The sequence below is a fragment of the Lonchura striata genome, chromosome 17 (genome assembly GCF_050655825.1).
Source record: "Lonchura striata isolate lonStrDom1 chromosome 17, ASM5065582v1, whole genome shotgun sequence".
NCBI lineage: Eukaryota > Metazoa > Chordata > Aves > Passeriformes > Estrildidae > Lonchura > Lonchura striata.
Window position 1 is genome coordinate 11,600,162 of NC_140719.1, and position 25,328 is coordinate 11,625,489.

Consider the following 25,328-nt stretch of genomic DNA (forward strand, 5'->3'; position numbering starts at 1 on the left):
GGATGTCACCAAGGCTGGATGTCACCAAAGCTAGGTGATACCAAGGCTGGGTGTCACCAGGGCTGGGTGTCACTAAATCTGGATGTCCCCATGGCTGGATCCCACCAAGCACAGAGGAAGGGGCTGCCTGCTGTCCCTGCCCTTCCCTGATGTCCCCTGCATTCCCTGCTCCGGGCAGGGCTCTTGGCTCTGCTCTGCCTTCAGCTGAGTTATTTCACAGCCTGGCTCTCCTCCCCGAGGGCAAAAACACCAGGCCCTATTTCTACTCCAAACTCTGGACTCTTACTTGGCTGGTTTTTTGGTTTTTTGGGGATTTTTTGGGGTTTTATGGTTTTTTTTTAGTTTGTGGTTTTTTTTGTTTGTTTGTTTGTTTGTTGTTTGTTTTTTTTTGTGTGTTTTTTTTTAATTTTGGTTTGGTTTGGGGTTTTTTTGTGGGTGGTTTTTTTTGTTTTTTTGGTTTGTTTGGGTTTGTTGTTGTTGTTGTTGTTGTTGTTGTTGTTTTTTGGGGTTTTTTTTTGAGGAGATAAAAGCACCTTTGTGTACAGAAAGCTTCCCCCTGGCAGCCTCCTCCCAGCCCTCCCTTTTCCCAGGGAAAGAGCCGGAGCCTCTTTAGTCACAATCCACGGGCAGAGGTTCTCCAGACCTTGAACTCCTTCCAAATTTCGAGGAGGTGTTTTTCAAAGTCTGAGGAAGACACTGTTGGAATCAAAAGATCTGAGCTGTGCTCCCACTGGGCGATATTTTTTCACCTTTTATTTCTCTTGGTTTCTCTGATTTGTGCCCTGGGAGTGGAGCTCCTTGGGGCAGGGCTCTTCCCTGGAGGAAAGACCATGCAAGGCCTCCCCCTCTGCAGCTCCAGCTCAATAATCAATAATAATATTCATTCAGAAATACTTCAAAAGAGGAATCAATTAAACCAACTGCAGGGCTGATGTTTTTGCCCAAGTGCAAGCCACGAAGGTCAATAAAACCGGATGTGTATAAACCCAAAGGAGGGGGGAAAAAAGAGATTTCCCCCTTGGTGCTTTGGGGAAAAAATCCATTTCAGAGCCATGTCTGTGTAAAACAAGCTGGGGTTTCATCTTTGAGGTCTGAAATCATCCTCCATGGGCACAGCAACTTTCCAGGTGAAGTGGAGCTGCTTGTTGAAGGTTTTTGTGTGAAACGAGCTCTCATTGCTGGGTCTGCCTCTCTCCAATCTATTTTAAGCCTTGGCTGCACCTGGAGCCTCCTGAGCTGCAGCAGCCTCGTGGGCAGGCTTGGTCAGGAGCTGCTCAGGTAGGTTTTGAAGGCACTTTAAACACTGAAATACCCACAGAGGAACTCTCTCCTCCTCCTCCCTCTGAATTTGGGGTGGTTTTTTTTGTCCTGCTGTGATCCCTGCCAGGGGGAAGGCGCTGCCTGTGGAAATCAAACACTCCTGGGGTGCCAGGGGAGGAGGTGTTCAAACCCTCCACTGATGCTTTTGGCCTCCTTGTGCTGCTCTCCATAAAGTCAGGAGGAGTTGAATGCTTTTTTTTTAATATCTTCAGCTTTTATGGGCTCTAAAGCACCGAGTTTAAAGCAGGTGCTGAGGGAAGTATCTCAGGAGTATCTCTGTGGGACAGTCAGACATTCCAGCTGCTCCATGGGCTGCTCACTCAAAAGGGATGGGATGATTATTCCCTGTCTGGAGCTGCTAAAACCCTCCCAGGACTGGCACAACTCTCCATTAAATATTTGCTGATGCAAACACACAGAAAGCCTTTTCCAGTTTGCTCCCAGCTCAGTCACAGCCCTGCAAATTTCCTGGTTCCTGCTGAATTCTGTGGTGCCAGAACTTGGGAAGCATCAGCTCATCCCTGCACAGATCCTGCTCCACTTCCAAGGGCTCCAGGTGAAGAAACCTTGGAGCAATAACGGGGGGAAATCCTCTGCTGGGGGCTCTGCTAACCCTGGACAAGGAATTTGGGTTGTGTCATTAAATAATCATCACCAATAATTATCTCTGGAGCAGGGGGAGGCGATGCTTTTCACCCGCAGCACCACAAAATAAAATATCTCATGATATTTATGGGGTCCTGGAAGAAATTTGGGATTGGGAAGCATTCATGGGGGGGTGTGAGAGGGAAAAATGAGGGGCAGAAGCTGCCAGAGAGGGGTGGGCACTGCCTGCAGCCCCCGGGGCACGGCAGGTGAGGAGAGAAGGATTCCCAAATCCCCCCGAATCCCCCGGGAGCTGAGCCTGGCACAGGAGGGAGCTCGGAGCCTTCCCGGGGGCTGCTTTGGGGTTCTGGGGGGATCAGAGCCCTGGGCACCCCCCTGGCCCCGAGGGATCCCCGGGAGCGCAGGGATGGGAACTCAGGATGGGGATTCAGGATGGGAACTCAGGATGGGGCTCAGGATGGGGATTCAGGATGGGAACTCAGGATGGAGATTTACAATGGGGATTCAGGATGGGGATTCAGGATGGGGATTCAGGATGGGAATTCAGGATGGGAATTTAGGATGGGGTTCAGGATGGGACTTTACAATTGGAATTCAGGATGGGAATTTACGATTGGAATTTACAATGGGTATTCAGGATGGGAATTCAGGATGGGAATTCAGGATGGGAATTTACAATGGGAACTCAGGATGGGAATTTACGATGGGAATTTACAATGGGAATTCAGGATGGGGCTCAGGATGGGAATTCAGGATGTTTTTAACCCCCTGCTCCCCGCGGGGTCCCCGCAGCCTCAGCCGCGCTCCCGCGCCTGCTTTTCCCTGCTTTTCCCCCTCTCCCTTTGCCGTGTTTAGTTAAATTTCCCCCGCCTTACTTGATGTCACATCCTGTTCCACAGCCATCCCCTGCTAGTAGCCAGCCCTACCAATTCCTTTCTTTTTCTTTTTTTTCTTTTTCTTTTTTTTTTTTTTTTAAATCCCTGTCCTCTCCCCATCACCCCCCTTTTCCAGGCAAACTTTTGGCAATAGCAGAGATAATCGCTGCGTGCTCCGCTGAATTCCCCTTCGCAAATGTCTTTGGAGCAGGGGAGCCATTAAAAAAAAAAAAAAAAAAAATTAAATAAATTACCAGACAGCCAGCACCGAGAGCAGAGGAGAGAAACTGAGATCCCAATAAATATGCAAAGTGAAGGCTCTGCTGAGCAGATTTCTGGCATCGCATCCCGAGGGTGCTGAGAGCAACACGCAAAATCAGGCTGGGTTTTTTTTGCTATTTTTTTTTTTTTGCTATTTTTTTTTTTTTAAATAGCGTTTCGTTGTGTATGTTTTTGTTTTTTTTTTTTAAATACAAATTAAAATATTCATAAGAATAAAGGAGCGAGGAGGCAGCGAGGCTCGGGGACGGCGCAGGGGAGGCTCGCCCGGAGGAGATCTGCATGCGAGGCGCTTCGAGCGGAGCGAGAGATGCAACCGGCAAGCAAGCTGCTGACCCTCTGCCTCCTCATCCTGATGGGCACAGAACTCACCCAAGTAGGTGCCATCTCTTCCTCTTCCCCACTCCCCCATCCTCCTCCTCCTTTCTCCCCCAACGCCATTTTCTGCTCAAGCCCGGAGAGCCGCCGGGAGCTGCCGCACCTGCCCAGCATCCCGGGCATCACCTGGGCACCGCCCGGGGGCACGGGCCGGGGGCTCGCCGCCCTGGCACCCCGGCCCGGCAGCGCCTGGGGGGCTGCGGGACCCCCGCTGGGGCTGGGAGCTGCCGGGAGGAGGTGGGAGTGATGTCCCCTCCTTGTCACCCTCGCGTGCTGCTTTTAGGTGACATTTAAATGTCCCTTGGTGCACTTTGTTCATCCCCCTCGCTCCACTCCACCTCCTTTTTTTTTTTTTTAATCTTATTTATTTTTTTTTTTTTTCGCCTGGATTTCCATGCTTTTCTCTGCTGTCCCGGCCCCTGGGTTGTGTGGAGGCTCCCAAAATCCATCTCTTGCAAGTGGAATTTAAAACTCCATTTGACTTCTTGAGGCTGGCTGGGGAGAAGCAGGCAGGGTGATTGTCTTTTGTCTTTTTGGGGTTTTTTTTTTCCACCAGTCGCTGAGGAAAGGAAGGAAAAAAAAAAACAAAGTAATTGCAAGAGGATGCTCCAGATTGTGGGGTTAATTGTGGCGCTGCCTGGAAGCACAAAAAAAAAAAAAAATAAATGAAAAGGAAAGAAAAAGCAGCTATAAATAGGAGGGGAATGGAGGCTTCTTAGTGTAGGAGCAATTAGCAGCTGGGCTCTCATCCTGGATGCTTTCTGGAGATTATTTTCCCTTTTCTCCCAGTGACAAAGCTCTCCCTGCCACTGCCCTGCTGCTGAAGTTTGAGCCACCAAAACCTCCAGGGATTTCTGCTGCCCCCAGAGCAAGGAGAGCCCAGAGAGGGGAGGCTGAGCAGGCCGGGATGCAGGAGGGGGAGGAAGGTGAGGGATCCCGGGGCTGGGAGGATGAGGAGGGGTGGGGAGGAAGGAGCAGGAGCCCATTGTGTGTGCGAGGATGCTGAGGCCGCGCGCATGCGCCGCGCTGGACAAAGAGCCAGGACCACCAGCACGGCAGCTCCTGGCCACCTGGGCATGGCTGGTGGTGGCCACCGTGCCAGGGGGGTGCCAGGGGTGTCCCTGGACTCAGTGTCCCTCCAGATTCCCCCCAGGGGCACAGGCTGGGTGGGCACCTGGCTGCTCTCAGCCCCTGGCCGGCCCTGTCGGCGTTGAGCTGCTCTGGGGGCTTTTCCAAAGGGGAAAGCAAGGGGAAAGCAAAGGAAAAGCAGGGGGGATTGAAGGGGGAAACCAAGGAAAAAATGGGGAAAGCAAGGGGGAAAGCAGAGGGAAACCAAGGGGAAACGAGGAGGAAACCAAGGGGGAAACCAGGGGAAAAATGGGGAAATCAGGGGGAAAACCAAGGAAAAACCAAGGAAAAAATAGGGAAACCAGGGGGGAAATCAAGGAAAAAATGGGGAAATCAGGGGGAAACCAAGGGAAAATCAGGGGGAAACCAGGGGGGAAAACCAAGGGAAAATCAGGGGGAAACCAGGGGGGAAAACCAAGGGGAAAGCCAGGGGGAAGAACAAGGGAAAAGCAGAGGGAAACCAAAGGAAAAGCAGGGAAAACCAAAGGAAAAGCAGGGAAAACCAAAGGAAAAGCAGGGAAAACCAAATGAAAAGCAGGGAAAAACCAAGGTTTCTGCCCTGCCTGCCTTTCTCCTCTCCTCGCTCCTTGGTGACTGCAGCACCTCAACTTTGGCAGCAACTTTAAATCAGGGTGGGCACGGGGAGCCCAGCCCGCCCAGCCCCTGGGCAGGGAGCCCTGCCCGGCTGCTGGCACGGGGTCTGAGCCCTGCTCAAGCCGGGCTGGGCTGGGCTGGGCTGGACTCACCCTGCAGTGCCCAGCCGGGCAGGTGCCCGTGCCCTGCCCTGTGCCCGCTGGCTGGCCTGGCGCTGCAGAGCCCTCCCGGAGTGCCAGCTGCAATCCCCAAATCTGCTTTTCTGCCCAGCTGGGTGCCAGGCTGCCGTGGGGAGCCCCAGAGAGAGCCTGGGGGGGCTGATCCCAGCAGCTTTCCCTGCTGGTGCAGAAGGTGCTGCTGTCCCCTCCTGTCCCCCGCTGCAGTGACAAGGGAGGAAGGGCTGGGGACAGAGCTGGAACGGGGCTGGAGGGGCGAGCAGGGGAGCCCTGCTGGAGGGAAGGGGGCTGTCTGCAAGGTGGGGGTGCTGCAGCACCCTGGGGTGCCCTCCCAGCTGGGAGGGAGGGCGCTGGGGGCACAGGGGTGATGCACAGCCCGGGGGCTGCACGCCTGCTTTGCTTTCGGGTGGTTTTACCTGTGTGTGGCAAGGGGGGAGCAGCCCCTAAACCCCCCCAGTTCTCTGTCCTGTGCCTCGATGCCCCCTTGGCAGGGCTCAGAGGGTGGCAGGAGCCCCACAGCGAGACCTGCACGAGGCTCTGGCATTTCTTTGAGCTGCTTTGTGCCCCGGCCTCTCCACGGCTCAGCATCCCACCCTGAAATGCCCCACTTTGGTGGGGTGCAGCATTTGGGGTGCTGGGCTGGGGGGCAGGGGTGCTCTGGGCACCCTGGGGTGCAGCCCCTGCCTCTGGCCGGGCACTCAGCCCTGGGCAGGGCCAAGTGTGGGGCTCCCCGTCCTTGTCCCCATCGTGGGGACACCCAGGGCAGCTCTGCTGGTGTCCAAGGAGGAGCAGAGCCAGCTGCTCTCCGAGGATCTGCGGTGTGCTGCCAGCAGGGCAGAGTGTGGGGGGATGTCTGGCTGGCTGTCTGTCTGTCTGACCCGTCCTTTTGTCCTTTTGCTGGGGCATTTCAGTGAAAACCTCCTGGTATTCCTCAAAGTTTCCTCAGCAGCTGTGCTCCCACATCCCTGGTAATTCTGGGAGCGACACCTCCCTGGAGCAGGCAGAGATGAAACACTTGGGGCTTCTGCAAGAGGGAAAAAAAACCAAAAAAAACCACCCTAAAATATTAATTATCTTCATTTACCCATTGATTTTCCTAAAAGAACATCAAGTCCCTGGTTTGCAGGAGAAGGGAGAGCCCTGCCAGGGCTCAGCAATGCCCAGCCCAGCTCCCTTCTGCCCGTGCAGAACTTCCCAGTGCCCAGTTTGGTGCCCAGACTCTTCCTCCCCCTGCCAGGGAGGAAAAAGGGGTAAGATTGAGCTGCAAATCTGCAGCCTGGAGCAGGAGGCAGCTGTCTCCTAAACCAATTTGTGCCTCATCTGGCTAACTTCAACTGGAACCAATAAAAAACAGAGGTAATTTCCAGCCCTGGGTTGTATTTATTGCTGGAGTTATCAGTCCTTGTAATCAGTATTAGCATCATACGTAGTACAGAGCTAATTACTATCAGAGGGAATTAAACAGAGCAGTGGGGGAAGCTCCTTCTGCAGCTGGGAGGGGGAAGTGTTGCCTTTGCTGTGCAGGGAACCAGGCTGGGACACCCCAGCAGTGCCCATCTGGCATTTGTGACTTTTTGGGATACCTCAGGCAGGCAGGGGAAGGTGGGCTTGGAGAAGCAGAGACACAGAGATGTGCCTTGGGGCCAGCAGATCCCAAATGTGGGGGGACAGCAGCTGGAAATTCTGGTTTTCCTGCCTTTGTGGGCTGGAGCTGTTGGATGTTACTGTTCTGCTGGAGCTGAGCCCTGCTCCCAGCCCCCAGACTGGCTTTAGCTGGAGTCCTGACCCTTTCCCCTGCTCAAAACCCTTTTCCCCTGCTCAAAACCCTTTTCCCCTGCTCAAAACCCTTTTCCCCTGCTCAAAACCCTTTTCCCCTGCTCAAAACCCTTTTCCCCTGCTCAAAACCCTTTTCCCCTGCTCAAAACCCTTTTTCCCTGCTCAGAACCCCTTTCCTCTGCTCAGGGACCTTTTTTTCCCTGCTCAGGACCCTTTTACTCTATTCAAGACCCTTTTACCCTGCTCAGAACCATTTTTTCCTGCTCAGGGACCCTTTTTTCCTACTCAAGACCCTTTTACTCTGCTCAGGGACCTTTTTACCCTGCTCAGAACCCTTTTTCCCTGCTCAGGACCCTTTTTCCCTGTTTAGGACCCATTTTTTCCCTGCTCAGGGACCCTTTTACCCTACTCAGGGACACTTTTATCCAGCTCAGAACCCTTTTCCCCTGCTCAGAATCTTTTTACCCTACTCAAGACCCTTTTACCCTGCTCAGAACCTTTTTTCACTACTCAAAACCCTTTTACTCTGCTCAGGGATTCTTTTACCCTGCTCAGAACCCTTTTTTTCCCTGCTCAGGACCCTTTTACCCTATTCAAGACCCTTTTTCCATGCTCAGAACCCTTTTTTTCCCTGCTCAGGACCCTTTTACCCTATTCAAGACCCTTTTTCCATGCTCAGAACCCTTTTTCCCTGCCCAGAGGGACAATATCAGAACTGTCTTTACTAGAAAGCAGCACAGGGAACAATTCTTCCTTGGGAAGTCACTCTGGGACTGGAGGCATGTTCCTGACCCAGGGAAACGTGCCCAAAAAAATCCTCCAAAACCAAAAACCTGGGCTGCTTTTAAGGTCTTGGCACCTGCTGTAGATCCTGGGCTTAATGACAAGAGCAGCTTTAGCTGAACACCGATTTAGGAAGGGGATGTTTCCTTCCAGAATTCTTCTTCCCAAAAAAAGGAGAGTTTGCAGAGGGTTTTTCATGCAGTGTCCAGAGCTGGGAGTTCATTTTCCAGAGCAGCTTGGGTTTGCCTGATCCCAAAATGTGGTTGGCCCTGGAGTCAGAAACGATTTTCACACGGAATTTTAGCAGGAGCTGGCAGGGATCCCCTTCATGGTCTTAAATTGCCACTTTCTCTCCTTCCTTCACTTTTATTTCCTGTCCATCCCATCATGAGGGGGAAAACTCTGTGATCTCCTGGAGTCAGGTTTGTGCAAAAAAAAAAAAGTTACAAAAAACAGGCAAAACCCTCGGGATATTTGAATTGGGACCCAAAACTGAGGGGAACCCAGTGCCATTTCTTGTTGGAAATTTTTTTGGGGTTTTTTTCAGGCTTTTGGGGGTTTTGGGGGGGTTTTGGGGATTTTTTGGGGGTTATTTTGAAGGGTTTTTTTTGGGGGGGTTAGAGGATTTTGGGGTTTTTTGAGGTTCTTTTGGGGGTTTTGGGGGTTTTTTGGGGGGGGGGGTTGGGGTTTTTTGGGAATTTTGTAGGTTTTTTGGGGGATTTTTTAGGGAGGTTTTTTGGGGGGTTTGGGGGATTTTTTGTGGTTTTTCGGGGGGTTTTGGAAGAATTTTTTGGGGTTTTTTTGGGGTTTTTTTTTTGCGGTGTGCTGTATTTACAATAACATGCCAATGTAGCATCCCTCAGTGGGATGTGACAAACATTAAATACCAGAAACTCCCTGGGCTGCATTTACAAGAACGTGCCAATATCTGTCACCTACGCTGGACAGTGTGTCCCCAGCCTGAACCAACAGAAAAATGCCAACACCACAGTGAGACATGGAGGGCGTGAAGAAGGAGAAAAAGGACAAGGCACACCCAATTTCCTCCATCTTGTCCCCTTTGGACCCCTCATCTAGAATCCTAAAATTTTACTTTTGCACCTGTGCCACACTTAATTATGACTTCTATCAAACCCTCAGAGCTGGTAATTCATGCTGTAAGATTGAAAACTCTTTTCCATGGCCAGAGATCACAGCCAGTGTCTCTGGGGGCTCTGTCCAGGGGGTCCCAGACCTGCCGGGTCCTTGCAGGGAGGATGAACCCCAAAATGCCCAGGGCACCAGCCAGGCCTTGGGGCTGTAAAATCCACCCGGCTGAGCCTTAGAGCAGGAATTCTCTGCTTGGGGCTGTGGTAAGACATTTTTCTTCCTTTCAGGATTTTTTTTTTATAGAGGTGTATAGGGGTTTTTTAGGTGTATAGGTTCAGGGGTGTTTTTTTTATAGAAAGAAATGAAAGAGAAAACAATTTCTATTTCTGCCCCTTGATTTTTTTTTAAATTTTTTGTTTGTTTGGGGTTTTTTTTGTTTGTTTGTTTTTGTTTTGTGGTGGGGTTTTTTGTTTGTTTTGGGGTTTTTTTGTGTGTTTTTTTTTTTGTTTGTTTGCTTTGGTTTGTTTTTTTTTGTGAGTTTTTTGGGTTTTTATTTGTTTTTTGGGGTTTTTTGGTTTGGGTTTGGTTTTGGTTTTTGGTTTGGTTTTGGTTTTGTTTTTTGTTGGTTGGTTGGTTTTTGGGTTTTTTTTGTGGTTTTTATTGTTTGGGTTTTTTTTTTATTGGAGGTTTTTTGGGGTTTTTTTGTGGTTTTTTTGGTTTGTGGTGGGGTTTTTGGTTTTTTTTGGATTTTTTTTTTTCTTTGGTTTGGTTTGGTTTTTATGGGGTTTTTTGGGTTTTTTTTTTTTGTTGCTTTTTTTTTTTTAATGTGGAAACGTGTCTGCAGAATTGTTTACCAGCAAGTTGTGCGAGAGAGTTTCCTACAAGAACGCAAACTCGGAAAACTTTAGGAAAACCTTAAAAATCACTGCGACTTGGGCATCATCATCCCCAGCAAAATTTGGGAGCAAAATTTGGAGGAATTTGGGCACTTTTTCTCGGAAGCAGCCAGGAGAGGGAGACAGTGACCGCCGTGTCCCCGCGCTGCCACCCAGGAATTGTCACCACTGACCCTCGCGGGGTCCTTTGGGCACAGAGCTCTGGCCTTTCCCTTCCCAGCGGCGGAATTTTGGAATTTTCCACCCAGCAGCTAATTTGGAATTCCCTCTTCTCTGCTTTTATCTTTCTCTGCGCGGAATAGATGAATGCAAAAAAAAAAGAAAAAAAAAAAAAAAGGATTTTTTTGTTCCCTGAGCAGCAGGGGAGGGATGGAGGAACCTCGATTTTTTGGGGGCACCTCCCCAGCTCTCGTGGGAGGGGACAACAAAAACAGTGACAGCAGAAGAGTTTTCTTATTAAAAAAAAAAATAAAAATAAACCAAACCCAAAGTGCCCAGGGGGAAGCTGAGCTCCAGCAGTTCAGGGATTCCTGCAGATGTGGTGATGGAAAAGTGGATTTTTAAGGACCAGGATCCAGCTGTGCTCTGGAAAGCCCCACCAGGAATCCATCAGGTCAGACAGGGCCACCTGAGGTTTTCCTTACTGGTTTCACCCTGAGTTCCAGCATGAGGAAAGGCAGGAATCCCACCTGAAATTCCCTGGATTTTTGGTCAATTTATTCTTTTTTTTAGGTTTTTTTTTGGTTGTTTTTTTTTTTAATTTTGAATTTTGGGCTTTTAAAAGCAGGCAGATGATCAGGGTAAGGCAGAGTTTGTGTTTGCACGTCACGTGTGCCAAAAAGTGACAAAAGTCATTGTCCTGCTGCTCCTCACCACACACCACCAACCCCAAATCCTCCCCCTGCACATCCCTAAAAAAGGGCAAGGATGCTCCTGGGACCTCTTTTCCCACCAGATCTGAGCTTTGGGGCAGCTGGGCTGGGTTCAGCTTCCATGGTGCTGCCTTGGGGAAGGCTTGGGACCCTTCCTGCTCCTGCCAGGTTATTTGTGCATTATTAATTTTCTAAAAAGGTCTGGATTTTTGATGTCCCTCCTTTAACTCCCTTAATCTCATCAGAAAAAAAAAAAAATTCCCCCAAAAGTGCTGCTTTTAATTCTTTCATGAACACTGTGAGGGAGAGAGAGAAAGAAAATCCCCCAGGATTTCTTTTTTCCCCCCATTTTTACAGGTGCAGCTCCTCTTTCAGCTGACATGAAGGGGTTTTCTGCAGGGAACCAGAGCAGTTCTGCCTCCCTCCCTCTGCCAAACGCTGGGAAAACATTCCCAGTAATGTTTGAATGTTTTAAAGGGACCTGTGGCTGCTGCTCCTTTTTCTGTGCTTTGCTGTTTGGAGGAGCTTTAATCATGGCAAAGCACTGGAAGGGGATGGGCATGAAATCACCTGCCTGCCCTGCTGGGAAAGGAGGTTTTAGCCCAGCTGGCACCCAGGGCAAGGCACAGGAGGGATTTTTATCCAGGAAAAGGCACAGGAGGGATTTTTATCCAGATCAAACCCAGGATGAGGCACAGGAGAGATTCTTAAATTGAAATACTGAAATATCCACAGGATTAATTCCTGTGTATGCGTCTGGAGCAGACAAATATGAGGGATAAAATTCCCTGACCAACTCTGCTCCCAAATGGACCTCGGGGTGATTGGGACATCAGCACCTGGGTGTTTGATAGGATGGGAAACCAGAGGGGCAAGCAAGGCCTGGGCTGCCCTGAGCACAGCAAGGAGCTGGGAGAGCAGGGATTTGGGATTCTTCCTAAAAGTGGAACCATTCCGAGGTTTTATTTCCCTGTGGAAGCCGTTCCTGCCCCCGCAGGTACCACCCTGCACGCCCAGCAGCAGTGCAAGGGATGAGGATGCCTGGGCTGGGCGAGGCTGATCCCAGGGAGTGGGGGCAGCTGGTGGTGCCCAGAGCAGGGCAGGGGGTGCAGAGGGCAGCAGGAATTCCCCCCTGACCCCAGGAGCTGGAATTCCTTCCTGACCCCAGGAGCTGGAATTCCTTCCTGATCCCAGGAGCAGGAATTCCTCCCTGATCCCAGCAGCAGGAATTCCCTCCTGATCCCAGGAGCAGGAATTCCTCCCTGATCCCAGGAGCAGGAATTCCTTCCTGATCCCAGCAGCTGGAATTCCTTCCTGATCCCAGGAGCAGGAATTCCTCCCTGACCCCAGGAGCAGGAATTCCTTCCTGACCCCAGCAGCAGGAATTCCTTCCTTATCCCAGCAGCAGGAATTCTTCCCTGACCCCAGGAGCTGGAATTCCCTCCTGATCCCAGGAGCAGGAATTCCCTCCTGACCCCAGGAGCAGGAATTCCCCCCTGACCCCAGCTGGGCAGCAGGAATTCCTCCCTGATCCCAGCAGCTGGAATTCCTCCCTGATCCCAGCAGCTGGAATTCCTCCCTGATCCCAGCAGCAGGAATTCCTCCCTGACCCCAGGAGCAGGAATTCCTCCCTAACCCCAGCAGCAGGAATTCCCTCCTGACCCCAGCAGCAGGAATTCCTCCCTGACCCCAGCAGCAGGAATTCCCTCCTGATCCCAGGAGCAGGAATTCCCTCCTGATCCCAGCAGCAGGAATTCCTCCCTGACCCCAGCAGCCGGATCAGGGCTGGGGCTGGGCAGCTGGCAGGGCTGGAGGGAAGCAAGGGGCGGGCTGGGAGCTCGGCGGCCGCAGCCTGGCACAAAGCAGCTGCCAGTGCCCGGCTGTGCCAGGGGTGCTGCAAATGCAGGTGAACCCCGCGGGAAGAAATGCTGATGTCTGACTCCAGCTCAGGAGGCTGAATGATTTCTTTATTTTAACTATACCATAATACATTGATATACTGCTTAAAGGAGATACTAAAACTACAAATCCGCTTTTTCTAACTACCACATGTAACTCACAACTCGTGACCCTGAGAGTCCAGCCCCAGGTGGGTTGGATTGACCACCAGGCTCAAACAATCCTCACCAGAATCCAACCCAGCAATCACCCCAGGTAAACAATTCTCCAAACACATTCCACATGGCAAAAACAAGGAGCAGAAATAGAAATTGTTTTCTCTTCTCCCTGTGCTCCTCTACAAACAAATCCTGAGAGAGAAGAATGAGCTGCCACAGCACGGGTTTGTCACAGGGACAGCAGCGCTCCTGCTCAAACTCCTCTCCACTTCTCCACCTGCTGGAACTGCTAAATGTGCTTTATTTGAGAGGGATCCCAGCCCTCCCTGCAGCAGCTGCACTGGGCCCAGCCTGGCTGTGCTGGGATCATCCCACACCCAGGGCCACCAAGGTCCTGCTGAGGTGGGACGGGCCAGCTCAGCAGGGATGGCATTTTGGGGCTTCCTGCTTCCCCGCTGGGATGTGCTCTGCCCATCACACGGTGCTGGATGTGAGCAGGCACTGGGGGGTCACAGGAATCCACACCATGGGAACAGCAGCTCTGGAGGGGTCGGACTGGGGCTGGTCAGACCCCAGTGGGAATGTGGCAGCTCCCAGGGCCAGGCCATGGAGGAGCTGAGGCTCTTGCCACGGCTGGGGCTGTGCCACAAGCAGGGGATGTCACTTCTGTCCCCTGGAGTGGGACAGGGGATTCACTTCTGTACCCTGGAGTGGGACAGGGGATTAATTTCTGTGTCGTTTTGCACAGGGAGTTCCCAGGTTCTCTTAGGGAAGGATGCAGGAGCCGTGGAGTTGTGCTGGGGGGGAGATTTGGCTTCTGAAATCACTGGGGCAGTTCTGCAAGTGGCTTTGGGACAGCTGAGTGGTGACCAAGCCCGGGTGACATTCCAGGCTGTGTGCATCCCTCGGCAGGGAATTCCCGTGCTGGGAATGAGGCAGGAGCAGGGCTGGCAGTGACCTTTGCTTTATCCTTTGTGCTGAGGAGGTCCTGTCGTGGCAGGACGTGGCGAGGTGACAAGCGGGGGTTTGGGGGATGCTGTGACAGCTCTTTTGGACCTGGGGACCGCAGGGGACCCGCAGGGGTCCCCCAGCCCGCGGGTCTCTGCGGGAGAGGTGCGGTCACTGCTCCGGCTGCCCTGGGTCCTGGCACGGCTCCTCGCCGCCGCTGTGTCCCGCTGTCCCCGCTGTGTCCCTCTGTCCCCTCTCTGACCCCCCTGTCCCCCCTCTGTCCCCTCTGACCCCCCTGTCCCCCCCTCTGTCCCCTCTGTCCCCCCTCTGTCCCCCCCTCTGTCCCCTCTGACCCCCCTGTCCCCTCTCCGTCCCCGCGACCACCGAGCGACCCCGGCCCGCAGCGCCGCCCGCAGCCGCCAGAGGGCGCCACAGCCCCGCAGCGGGGGAGCCGCGCCCCCCAAAATCCTTTTCCATCTCCCCAAAACCCCTTCCACCTCCCCAAAATCCCTTCCATCTCCCCAAAACCCCTTCTATCTCCTCCCCAAAATCCCTTCCACCTCCCCCCCAAACCTCTTCCACCGCCCTCAACTTTCCCGCTCTCCTCATTCCCCCACCCAGTTTATCTCCACAAACCTTCCCTCCCTGAAACCTTTCTCTTCCTTTCCCATTCCTGTTTGCCTCGGCTCAATCTTTCCCTCTCTCCCCAGTTCTTTCCTTTCTCCCCAAACCTTTTCCCTCTGTTCCTTTTACCTCTCCCCACATCTTTTCTCCCCAAATCTTTTTTTCCCTGATTCTTTTACCTCTCCCCAAATCTTTTCTCCCCAAATCTTGTTTTCCCTGATTCTTTTACCTCTCCCCGCATCTTTTTTCTCTCCTTCCCTCCACTTCCCTATCCCAAATCTTTCCTCCCCATAATTTTTCTTCTCTCCTCCTTCCCCAGACCTTTCATCTCCGGAGATCTTCCATCCCCAAACATCCCCCCCCCCATCTTCCTCCCTCCATCCCTCCCCTCTCTCCTCCCACTCCCATCTCCCCAAACCTTTTTCCCCCCTCCCTCCCCGCACTCCGCCGTCCCCTCCCTCTCCCGGTGTCGCCCACCGCAGTGTCCCCGGCTGGTTGGGCGCTGCCGGTCCCGTCCCGCCCCGGTTCCGCCTCCCGCCGCCGCTCGCTCCGGCTGGGGCGCGGCGGGCGCAGGGCTCAGCCCCGCTCGGCTGCGGCTGCACAGGGGCACAGCGGGCACAGGGGCACAGCGGCAGCGCCGGCCAGGGCGGCGGAGGAGGAGGAGGAGGAAGGAGGAGGAGGAGGAGGATGGGCCGGCGGCGAGCGGCGGCGGCGGCCGGGCGGCAGGCGCAGCCCGAAGGCAGCGGCATGGAGCCCGGTGCAGAATGAAGGGTGCCTGCCGCCCTCCCCCGCAGACATGTCTGTGCCTTTACTCAAGATTGGAGTCGTCCTCAGCACCATGGCCATGATCACCAACTGGATGTCGCAGACGCTGCCCTCCCTCGTGGGGCTCAACACCACCAAACTCACGGCGGCCACGGGCGGCACCTTGGACCGCAGCACGGGAGTAAGTGCGGGGGGCTGCGGGCTACGGGGAGGGCTGCCCGGGGCATGCCAGCCTCCCGGGGCATCCCCGGGCATCCCTGCATCCCGGAGATCCCTGCATCCCGGGGCATGCCAGCCTCCCGGGGGATGCCAGCCTCCCGGAGCACCCCCGCATCCCGGAGCATCCCTGCGGCCGCTCCCCGCCCGGCTGTCCCCCGGGCTGTCGCATCTCTCCTCGCCCAGGTGTCCCCCCTGCAGGATCTGCAGTCGGGGCAGGCTCGCCGCCCCTCGGGGACATCGCGGCCGAGTGTCCCCGCGGCGCTGCAGGAGCGGGGATGGGGCGCGGAGGGGCCGGGGATGCTGGCAGGAGATGGGGGTGACGGTGCAGGGAGCGTCTCTGCCTCTCCCCTCCTCTCCTCTGCTTCAGCCATCCCTCGTTCGTGCCTGCGGGAGGCTCGGCCGCCCCTGCGCATCGTCCCTGCAGCCGAAGGGATGCGAAGTTTCCCTCGGGGCCGCTGCAAAGCCGCCGGGAGAGCGGCTGCGAGTCCCGGGCGGCTCCTGCGCTGCCCGCTCCGCCCTCGGTGGGATGGAGATGCAGCCGGGAATTCTCCGTGTGCGGCTGGACATCCCCTGTCCCTGCTCTGCCGCAGGGCTGGGGCTGTGCCTGAGCTTCCCACTTTGGGAATGGCTGGGAAAATCGTTCCAGTCTGTCTGTCTGTCTTCCCTGAGAAGGGAAAATCGGGCACCTTCCTCCTGCAGGCTGCACGCTCGTGTTTTCTGCCAGAGCCCCGCTACTGCAGCTCTGCTGTTCCCGGACTATTCGTGTAGTGGTTGTGCTGCTCAGTGAATGAAGCTGGGATTTTTTTTTTTTTTTCCACGTTGTCAGGGTTTATGAGATCAATTTATTATTTTTATTTTGTTTTTCCCCGGTAGTTTTAGCCAGGAAATCCAATTGTGCGTCTGCCTGGGCATGTCTGTCAGCGTTGGGCATTTGCGAGGTGATTTGTTCTGTAGCGAAGCCGTGAAAAGAACCTTCCCCCTCAGGCTGGGGACACGGTGACACCCTTCAAAGCGCTCCCAGGCTGGTTTGGGATTAAATAATGGAGGGAAATTAAGACCGGAGAGGGGAATGCGCTGTTTGGGGTGGGCTCCGTTCCGCGGCGTGCCCCAAGGACTGCATCCCATCCCCGCTGGAATTCTGCAGGGCTGGGCTCCGGCCTTTCCCTGCCTGGCACGGAGGGCAGCGATTGCTGGGGAGGCTCCTCATGCCCGGGGAATGTGGCAGAGAGGGGGAACGGAGCTCGGGGTGTCCGAGACTCGGGGGTGTCCGTGACTCAGTGTCCATCCCTCCCGGTGTCCGTGCCTCCCGGTGTCCGTCACTCCCGGTGAGCAGAGGGCACTGCTCAGCCCTTGGCAGGACTCTGTGCCCTCCCCAGTGGCTCGGTCCCTCTCTTGTCCCGGTGCTCGGTCCCGTCTCTCTTCCGGTGCTCCGGCACATCCCTCTCCCGGTGCTCGGTCCGTGTCCCGGTGTTCAGGAACATCCCCCTTCGCTCCCTGTCCCGGTGCCCGGTCCCTCTCCCAGTGCTCCGGCACATCCCTGTCCCGGTGCCCGCTCCCTGTCCCGGTGCCCGCTCCCTGTCCCGGTGCCCGCTCCCTGTCCCTCTCCCAGTGCCCGGTCCCTGTCCCGGTGCTCTGTCCCTGTCCCGGTGCCCAGTCCCTGTCCCGGTGCCCGGACCCTGTCCTGATACCCGGTCCCTGTCCCGGTGCTCTCTCCCTGTCCCGGTGCTCTCTCCCTGTCCCGGTGCCCAGTCCCTGTCCCGGTGCTGGGGCACACCGAGTGCTCGGTCACCGCAGCAGGGCAGGGGCTCCCCCCGGGCTGTGCTCAGCACTCGGAATTTTCGCTGTCTCCCCGTGTCCCCTGGCGTTGCCTTCGCGTTTTCCGCTCTTCCTCTCCTTTTCAGACCCTTCTCCGCTCCGTCCCCAATCCATATTTTTGCATTCCAAGTGAATTTTGCCAGCCAGGCCTTCGGAGGAGCCTCCAGCTCAGCTCCGCTCCCATGTCCATCCTGCTCCCCTGCTTAATTAACCCATCTTTCCCTGTGTTAATTAGGTGTTGCCTACCAACCCAGAGGAAAGCTGGCAGGTGTACAGCTCTGCCCAGGACAGCGAGGGACGTTGTATATGCACAGTGGTGGCACCTCAGCAGACGATGTGCTCGCGTGATGCCAGGACAAAGCAGCTGAGACAACTCCTAGAAAAGGTAAAGCTTGGCCCCTGCTGGCAAAAGTGGTTCTGTTTGGTGGGGTGGAAACCTGAGCTGAGCTTTGGTTTCCAGGGAAAAGCCCTTGGGATGGTTTTTCCATGTGTAGCTGTCCCTGTGTGTGTAGTGGGGAATAATCAGCTGCAGGCAGGAGGAGAAATCTCTTCAGTGTTTTCTGAGAGGAAAGCCTGGCCTAAGGTCAAGGGAAAACTGCTGAGATCAAAGCACCAATATTGAACCGTATCTCTAAAAATAAATTTTAAAAATACATTTTTTTTAAAAATCCCCTTTTTTCATTCCGTTGGCAGAAGCAGTTTCAGCAACAGGAGAGGAGAGAGAATTAAAAGCCTAAAGCCAAGCTTTCCTAGGCAAGGTGCTGTTAAAAAGGTCAAATAAAACCCTGCAAGCTGTCGCCAGCAGGTAGCACAGAGATGACACTCAGTGGTTTTCTGCCTAACGTTGACATCCTCTTGATTGGTTTTTAATAGTCTGCTGTCCAAAAAGATCAAAAAATCTCATTAGGGAAACATCCCCAACAACAAGGAATTTTCCAGATAATAGATTTCAGTGAGGAAATGCTGTTTCATGTGAAATTGTGCTCTTCTCTTGCAAATATGAGCTGGCTCCTGTGCTGGATATATAATTAAACCCCATCCCCTAATGCTATATTGGCCTGTGCCGTGCATGACAAAAGAATTTTCATCCTGCTGCTTTGGGGAATGCTGCTGTATTAATTCCCTCTAACAATATTAAACCTCCACTTAACTGATTTCCCCATGTGCTGAGGACAATAAAACCAGCCAGGAAACATTCAGCCCTAAAACAATTCTTTGGGTTGTCAGAAGCTGCTAAAAATAATCCCAAGTCAGGCTTTTCTTTCTGGCAGCAGTAACGCCCCAGGTGCATTTGAGAGGCAGCAGGGTTTATGAGCAGCTCAGAGGTGCTCCCAAAACTCTTCATCCACTCTGAAAAATCAGGATTTGACCCGATGCCCTCTGCTGATGGGCAGGAGTTGGGGATGGGAGACCTGGGATCACATCAGGAGGCTGGAAGTGCTCCGTGGGGTTGTTTTTTAATGCAGCTCTCTGGCTGCCAATGGAGAAAAAGTGAGGGAGGAGCAGGATTTCTGGGCATGTGTTGTGGGAAATGTTACCTGCCTGCTAATCTGGCTGCATCTCCCTCCCACGCTAACCTAGATGAAAAACCCCAAAATAAGGAATAGGCTCTCAGTGCCAGACATCTGATCTTGATGGGGGCTGAACTGATAATCCCTGGAGGTACAAACAACAGCCAGGAAGGACTTCAATCCTGAAAACTCCTTCCCTCAGCTGCCATTGTAACCCCAGCTTTGTGATGGGGGGAAATTCTCCTGCTCTCTCCCTGGCAGCAGAGGAAGCAGCACAAGGTGTCAGGGAGGTAAATTGTGTTTGGGTTTTCCAAGGAGCAGATGTGGGATTCACCCATGGAAATGATGCTGCATGTGTGTGCACACCAAGAAGCAATTCCAGCACCTTCAGGGGAATCTCCCTGCAGAATCTTTTGGGATTTCGAGGTTCAGAGCTGCCACGCTCAGTTGATAGGGGTGAGGATCTGTGTAGGAACTGCAGTTCCTGTGGCTGCTGGGCATCCTGACAGGCTGGGGAGGGGAGGGGAGGGTGGCCAGGGCTGCACAGAGTGTTCAGCCCATGCTTTGACACTCGAGGTGCCTGAGCTCATCCTTGGCTGGGCTGCACAGAGTCCTTCCAGCCTCCCGCGTGCAGGGGCTGAGTCCAGACCTTGGATTGCACCCAAGGCACCACCTCAGTCCTGCTCACCAGCATCAGATTGTGTTTGATCTCCAAGCAGAATCTGATTGATTGATTGATTGATTTGTTCTGGCCCCGTTATTGGGGACGACTTCCTTCTCTGATGGTGAAACCATTCCTGGTTTCCTGCCAATCCTTCCTCTCAGCCAGTGCTGATTTCCAGATTTAACAGTGCTTTTTGTTCCTCTGATGGTCGCTCCCAGGTGTCTACGGGGAGACATCTCAGCCATCACTGCCTCCTGCAAACCTTATCAGATGAACTTTTCATTTCCTGAACCATCAGCTGAGTCCATTTCTCTGCTGATTTTTCCCCTAAACATTGAAAATCTCCCTCAAGATTCCTCTTGCTGTTGCTCCATCAGTTTGTGCAGCTGCCCAAGGCTGAAGGTTCAGCTGAAACCCCAAAGCTGGGCTCAGCTGGCAGGAAAGGCTGAGGCACAGGGATGCTTGAGCAGGGTTTAAACCTTGGATTTGACTTTATAAACCCCACTGAGGTCATCAGGCCAATACTGACTCCCTGGGACTCTGCTTTAATTGTGAATCAACTCGTCAAAACAGGATGACAAGAGCAGCACTGGAAGAGCTTCATTTGTATTAATTTCCTATTTCAACTGCTAAAAATAACTCTTTCCCCCCAGACAGCCACAGGTATCTGTCTCACATTATCTTGGTGAAAATGAGATTTCAGGCTGAGAGAGGAGGCAAAAAGCATTTTCAGGCGATGTTTGAGGGCTGCAGCTGATGGATGGAGCTGAGGGAATTTAAGAGGCACCATCCTTGGGCCTGAGTTCATTAGAGCACTTCTGTGCACGCTTCAGCCTGAGCTCCAACGGGCTCATTGAAACCTAATCATGTGCCAGAGCACTTGGCTGGATCAAGGGCATAATATGCTCATGAGGGACAGCAGGCAGATCCTCAGCTGCTGGAGCACAGGGATGTGCCAGGGATGTGCCAGGGATGTGCCAGGGATATGCCAGGGATGTGCCAGGGGTCTTCCAGGGATCTCAGGCTCACTCCTTACAAATCTGGCCCAGATCTTGCCCCATGGAAAACAACAGGGACAACAAATACCCACCCTGGGCCTGTGAAATCCTCCCCAGGACAGGCCAGCAGCTCATTTTAGGCATATCTCTTCGGAGGCACATGAGGAAGTTGTTTTCCTCTGCTTCGGGGAGGAGCAGAAACACTCCAGAGGTGTTTGAGGGAGAGATGCTCTGAGAGCAGAGTGTGTCTCTCCCTTCCCACCACCTGAGAAAGAGCCAAAGGAGCCCCTCCAAATTTTACTGAGCAGGCTCAGGTATTGTTCTGTCATTACAGAAATGCTCTTTTCTGATTATTTGCAGCTGGGGTTGGGCACTAGTGGAACTAATGGGATAAATTTTGCATGAGCCCTACAAGCAGTGACATCATCCCTCTCTCTGCTCCTTGCAACAATTCTGCTGCTCAACTCCAAGGATAGGCTGGAAAAACAGAATAAAAGCAGCTTGGCAGCCCAGCCATGCTTGTCTAAAGCTTCTCTTCTCCTGCCTCGGGGCACAGAGAGGTCTCCAAACTGCTCCACATGCAGCCCAGAATTAACACCCACCGAGAGCTCACATCCCCTGAGGGGGCACAGCTTAATGGGAGCTGACCAGGCTCAGGCTGAGCTCAGAGTTGCTCTTTTCTCCTCTAAACCTTGCTGTGCACTCCCCTGCTCCTCACACCTCCCTGGGCAGGTCCTGGTTCATCTCAGAGAGCACAAATGGCTTCACCTTTGCTGAGGAACACTCTGGCCCCCAGAGCACTTGGTACAGAGCACTCCAAAGCCTGGTGGCCTTTGCCATACAGGTCATCCACACATTTTTTAATAGATCCCTGCAATAGTTTCTGTGTTGCCCTGCACGAGCAACGGGCACTGTGATGGTTTTTCCAAGCTGGAAGGGCACAGTTGGCATTTGCCCTGCACAGGTGTCCTGCCTTGCCCTCACTCTGCCACTCCAGGTAAGTCCCAGCCCACCAGAGTGGGATTTGCCAGAGGAAATGTGGGATTTTCACTCCTTGCCAGAGGGAATGGGGGATCTTCACTCCTTGCCAGAGGAAATGTGGGATTTTCACCACTCCTTCCTTCCCCACGCCAGCTTGGCTGCGGCGAGGACGCGGATGGGAGCGGATGTGGCACCCATGGGGGGACGGGGCTGGCTCCTGCTCGGGGATGGCTCAGACACCCACACCTGAGCTGGGAGCTGGGACAGGCTGGGAGCAGGCTGGCTCCAGAGCCAGCCCTGACACAGCAGCAGCAGCAGCAGCAGGCTGAGTGCCTGATTCAGCCTGGGTGCTGGTTCAGCCTGGGTGCTGGTTCAGGCTGGGTGCTGATTCAGGCTGTGTTCCTGGTTCAGGCTGTGTTCCTGGTTCAGGCTGTGTTCCTGGTTCAGGCTGGGTGCTGATTCAGGCTGGGTGCTGGTTCAGGCTGGGTGCTGGTTCAGCCTGGGTGCTGGTTCAGGCTGGGTGCTGATTCAGGCTGTGTTCCTGGTTCAGGCTGGGTTCCTGGTTCAGCCTGGGTGCCTGATTCAGGCTGGGTGCTGGTTCAGGCTGTGTTCCTGGTTCAGCCTGGGTGCTGGTTCAGGCTGGGTGCTGGTTCAGGCTGGGTTCCTGGTTCAGCCTGGGTGCCTGATTCAGGCTGGGTGCTGGTTCAGGCTGTGTTCCTGGTTCAGGCTGGGTGCTGGTTCAGGCTGGGTGCTGGTTCAGGCTGGGTGCTGGTTCAGGCCGGGTGCTGGTTCAGGCTGTGTTCCTGGTTCAGGCTGTGTTCCTGGTTCAGGCTGGGTTCCTGGTTCAGGCTGGGTTCCTGGTTCAGGCTGGGTGCTGGTTCAGGTTGGGTGCTGGTTCAGGCCAGGTGCTGGTTCAGGCCAGGTTCCTGACTCACTTTCCCCACGGACGTCATCGCGGCGCTGGCACTGCCGGGGTGACGTGGCGGTGGCAGGAGCAGCGCCCGTGGGCTGAGCCCCGTCACGTCCCCACCCGTGGGACAAACACTGCAGAGCCCTGAGACACGGCTCGGTGCTAAAGAGAAGCTGACATCAGAGCTCGCTCCACCTCTCCCAGCCCGGAAAACGGGAGGGGATAGATATCTTCATAAATCAGATGGTGGCCAACCTTCCAAATCAGGTCAGCCTCGCTGGCGGGGCCCTCCCCTCCTCACAGCTCCAGCTCGTTTTCTCACTGCCAGCCCAGCCAGGCTCCCCAGCCAAGCTCCTGCATCATCCCCCAGCGGGGCCAGATGGGCTCGGAGCGGGAGGGCACCGGCGGGTACCAGCCCTGCCCCGGGTGCCCTCCCTGCCGCTGGGCTTGCCCTGGCAGATGCTGGCAGAGCAGGCTGGGTGGGCAATGAAATTCTGCTGGGTTTGTGCTCAGCAGGAGATGGAAATGTGCACCTGGGCTGAAGCCTGTCCTGCCAGCCAGGTGTGCTGCTGTCGCCTCTGAGCCCTCCTCGTGCCACAGCAGGTGCCTGGCAGAGAGGCCAGCCTGAGTTTAACCTCAGCCTCATCTCCACGTTGGATTGCTGAATTCTTCTCTTCAGCACGGCAACAGCAAAAAACAAAAAAAAATTCATTTATGAAACCGGTTTTGCTGTGTTTTAGAGCACGGGGTCATAATCTGGGAGCTGCTGTTGATGAGGCAGTAAATAATGCAGGGGCTGATTGCCCTTTAGCTGTGCTGAGTGTGGGGAAAGGTCAGCCTTGGGATGCAAGGGGGGCTGCCTCGCTGCTGGCAGCACCTTCTTAATGAGTCCCTTCTCGTTTGGCAGGTGCAAAACATGTCCCAGTCGATAGAGGTGTTGGACAGGAGGACTCAAAGAGACCTACAGTACGTGGAGAAGATGGAAAACCAGATGAGGGGACTGGAATCCAAATTTAAGCAAGTGGAAGAAAGCCACAAGCAGCACCTGGCAAGGCAGTTTAAGGTAGGTCTGAATTCCAAACTGCTGCGGCAGCTGTGGCCAGGGAATGGTGGGCAGGGGCCACTGCAGCCCTGGCTCCCTTCAGGGCACCAGCTGTGGGCTCCTGCCTGCCCAAAGCACAGCCAGACCCAGCTGTGGCCTCACATCCTCAGCCCTGCTTCTTGTTATAATAGGGTAAATCACAAATCTCTGTGCTCCCACACCCGCCTGCGTGCCCGAAATTGGGGTGATTCCATCAGGGGGGTCTGCAGGGAGACACCTGGGTGAGGTGGGTTCCCCTCTGTGGCCAGGCAGCTTCTCCGTGCCATGCCCAGCACCTATTTCTAGGGAAAAAAAACCCCAGGAACTGGGGCTCCCTTGGCATTCCTGCAGAGTGTGGCAAACCACAGTGAGCTCTCACCAAACCCCATCTGCCCTGGGGGTGGCTGGAGAAAGGAGTTCATCAATCAAACATCACCCCCTCTGAAAAAATACCCCAAAAATACAATTATTACAGCTGTCCTCAGTCTGGCCAACTGCACATCTCAAGGATTTGGTCCAATTTTGGGTGTTGGCAGCAGAGGCAGCACCTTTTGATGGTTTTGTGTGGTGTCGTGGTGCTGGGCAGAGGGGGAGAGGAGCTGCAGCCTCTGGAATGCAGCTGGCACTGGGAGCAGTGGCCAAAGCCTCAGGGAGTTGCTTGAGGATGAATGAAAGTGCCAAAAAGATGTTCTGAGCAATACTGGAATCCTAAATTTTAGCAGCGCTGTGGGTTAATAGATATAAAAAAATCAAACAGAAAAGATTTCTGGTGGAATTTGGGGACTTTTCTGATCAGCCACCCAGCTGATCCCACCCTCATTTGCAGGCAGCTGGCTGGTATTTTAAAGCAGATTTTTTTAATGCTAAATACTGAAATACCATGATTATCTCATAAAAAGCTGGGAAGATGGTTCTTAAAACTTTTCACCAACTCCACCTCCTCCGCTCCCCATCTCCAGTTACTGCAGGACCCTAAATTTAGCTCTGCAGTCTGGATGGAAGGACTTGAGCATGAGTTTCCTTTATTTAATTATTTCTTTATTTCATTTATTATTGTTTCCCCCCCCCACCACCATTCTGATGAGTTCAACCCTCCCCGTTGTCTACCCAGGGAACTTTAAATGAAACAAAATTAAAACATTCCCCAGGTGCAAAGCGCAGGAGGGAAAAAAAAATCTCATGGCTTAAATAGGAGGGGATGGATGGGAAGAAGGCTGAGGAGGAATTCCTGATCCTGTTCAGCCCCAAAAAAAGCTTCAGGACTGGCAGATGTCACAGCCCTGGGTGCTGTGAGTTGGCCACTGTAATTTGAGCAGCACCAGGGATTTTTGGGTGTTGTAACATGCTTCACTAGGAGTAGGTGCATGCATATCAATGTCTACTCATTAGCTGCTGGAGCAAAGCATCTGCAACAAAATGCTGCATTCTGAGCCTTTAAATGAGAAAAAAAAAAAAAAAAAAAAAAAAAAAAAAGAAAAAAAATTTCTGCAAAATCCATCTGATAATGAATTTTATTTTTCTGTTCCGTGCTTGAAATCAGTGAGGAATTTTTGTCCAATTTGCTGCCAAAGCAGCATTTGAAAGAACAGCCACAGCATTTTGTTCCTGCTAATGCCAGCATTAAACTGTGAGTGTTTTAGAGCTCTTGTGTTGGTTTTTTTTCTCTCTTTAGTGCCGTAAGAGTATTTGTCTATGAATGGCTATCTATATAAGGCAGGTTAGTGAGCTAGATCCTCAACAGTATTTCATTTTCTTGCTTACAGGGCTAACTAAAAAGCAAGTTTTTTCAATGCTGCAGTGACTGAAGAAGCAGTTCACTCCCATGTAACCATGAAAAGAGGGCCACAGAGCATTTTGCACCATGCATTGATTTTTTTGATTATTTTCCAAATTAGCACCATATCTCACTAAGGAACCTTGAACCACACAACCGAGATCTTCCTTTGCATGCAATTGTAGATGCATTTCATGAATAGTTTGAAA

General features: G+C 53.3%; 1 protein-coding gene across 2 annotated transcripts in view; it reads left to right on the plus strand.

Annotated features, from left to right (window-relative positions):
* The first annotated feature begins 2,926 nt into the window (after window positions 1–2,926).
* Window positions 2,927–25,328, plus strand: part of OLFM1 (olfactomedin 1) — a 34,264-nt gene continuing 11,862 nt past the window's right edge. Inside the window, exons 1-3 of one of the 2 annotated variants that reach the window (XM_077787912.2) lie at window positions 2,927–3,456; window positions 17,436–17,585; window positions 23,172–23,327. In XM_077787912.2, coding sequence (XP_077644038.1) covers window positions 3,391–3,456; window positions 17,436–17,585; window positions 23,172–23,327 — 372 coding nt within the window. In that variant the 5' untranslated portion in view covers window positions 2,927–3,390. Of the gene's footprint in view, window positions 3,457–14,947; window positions 15,348–17,435; window positions 17,586–23,171; window positions 23,328–25,328 lie in introns of those variants that run through there. The other variant, XM_021543584.3, reaches the window with a different exon arrangement.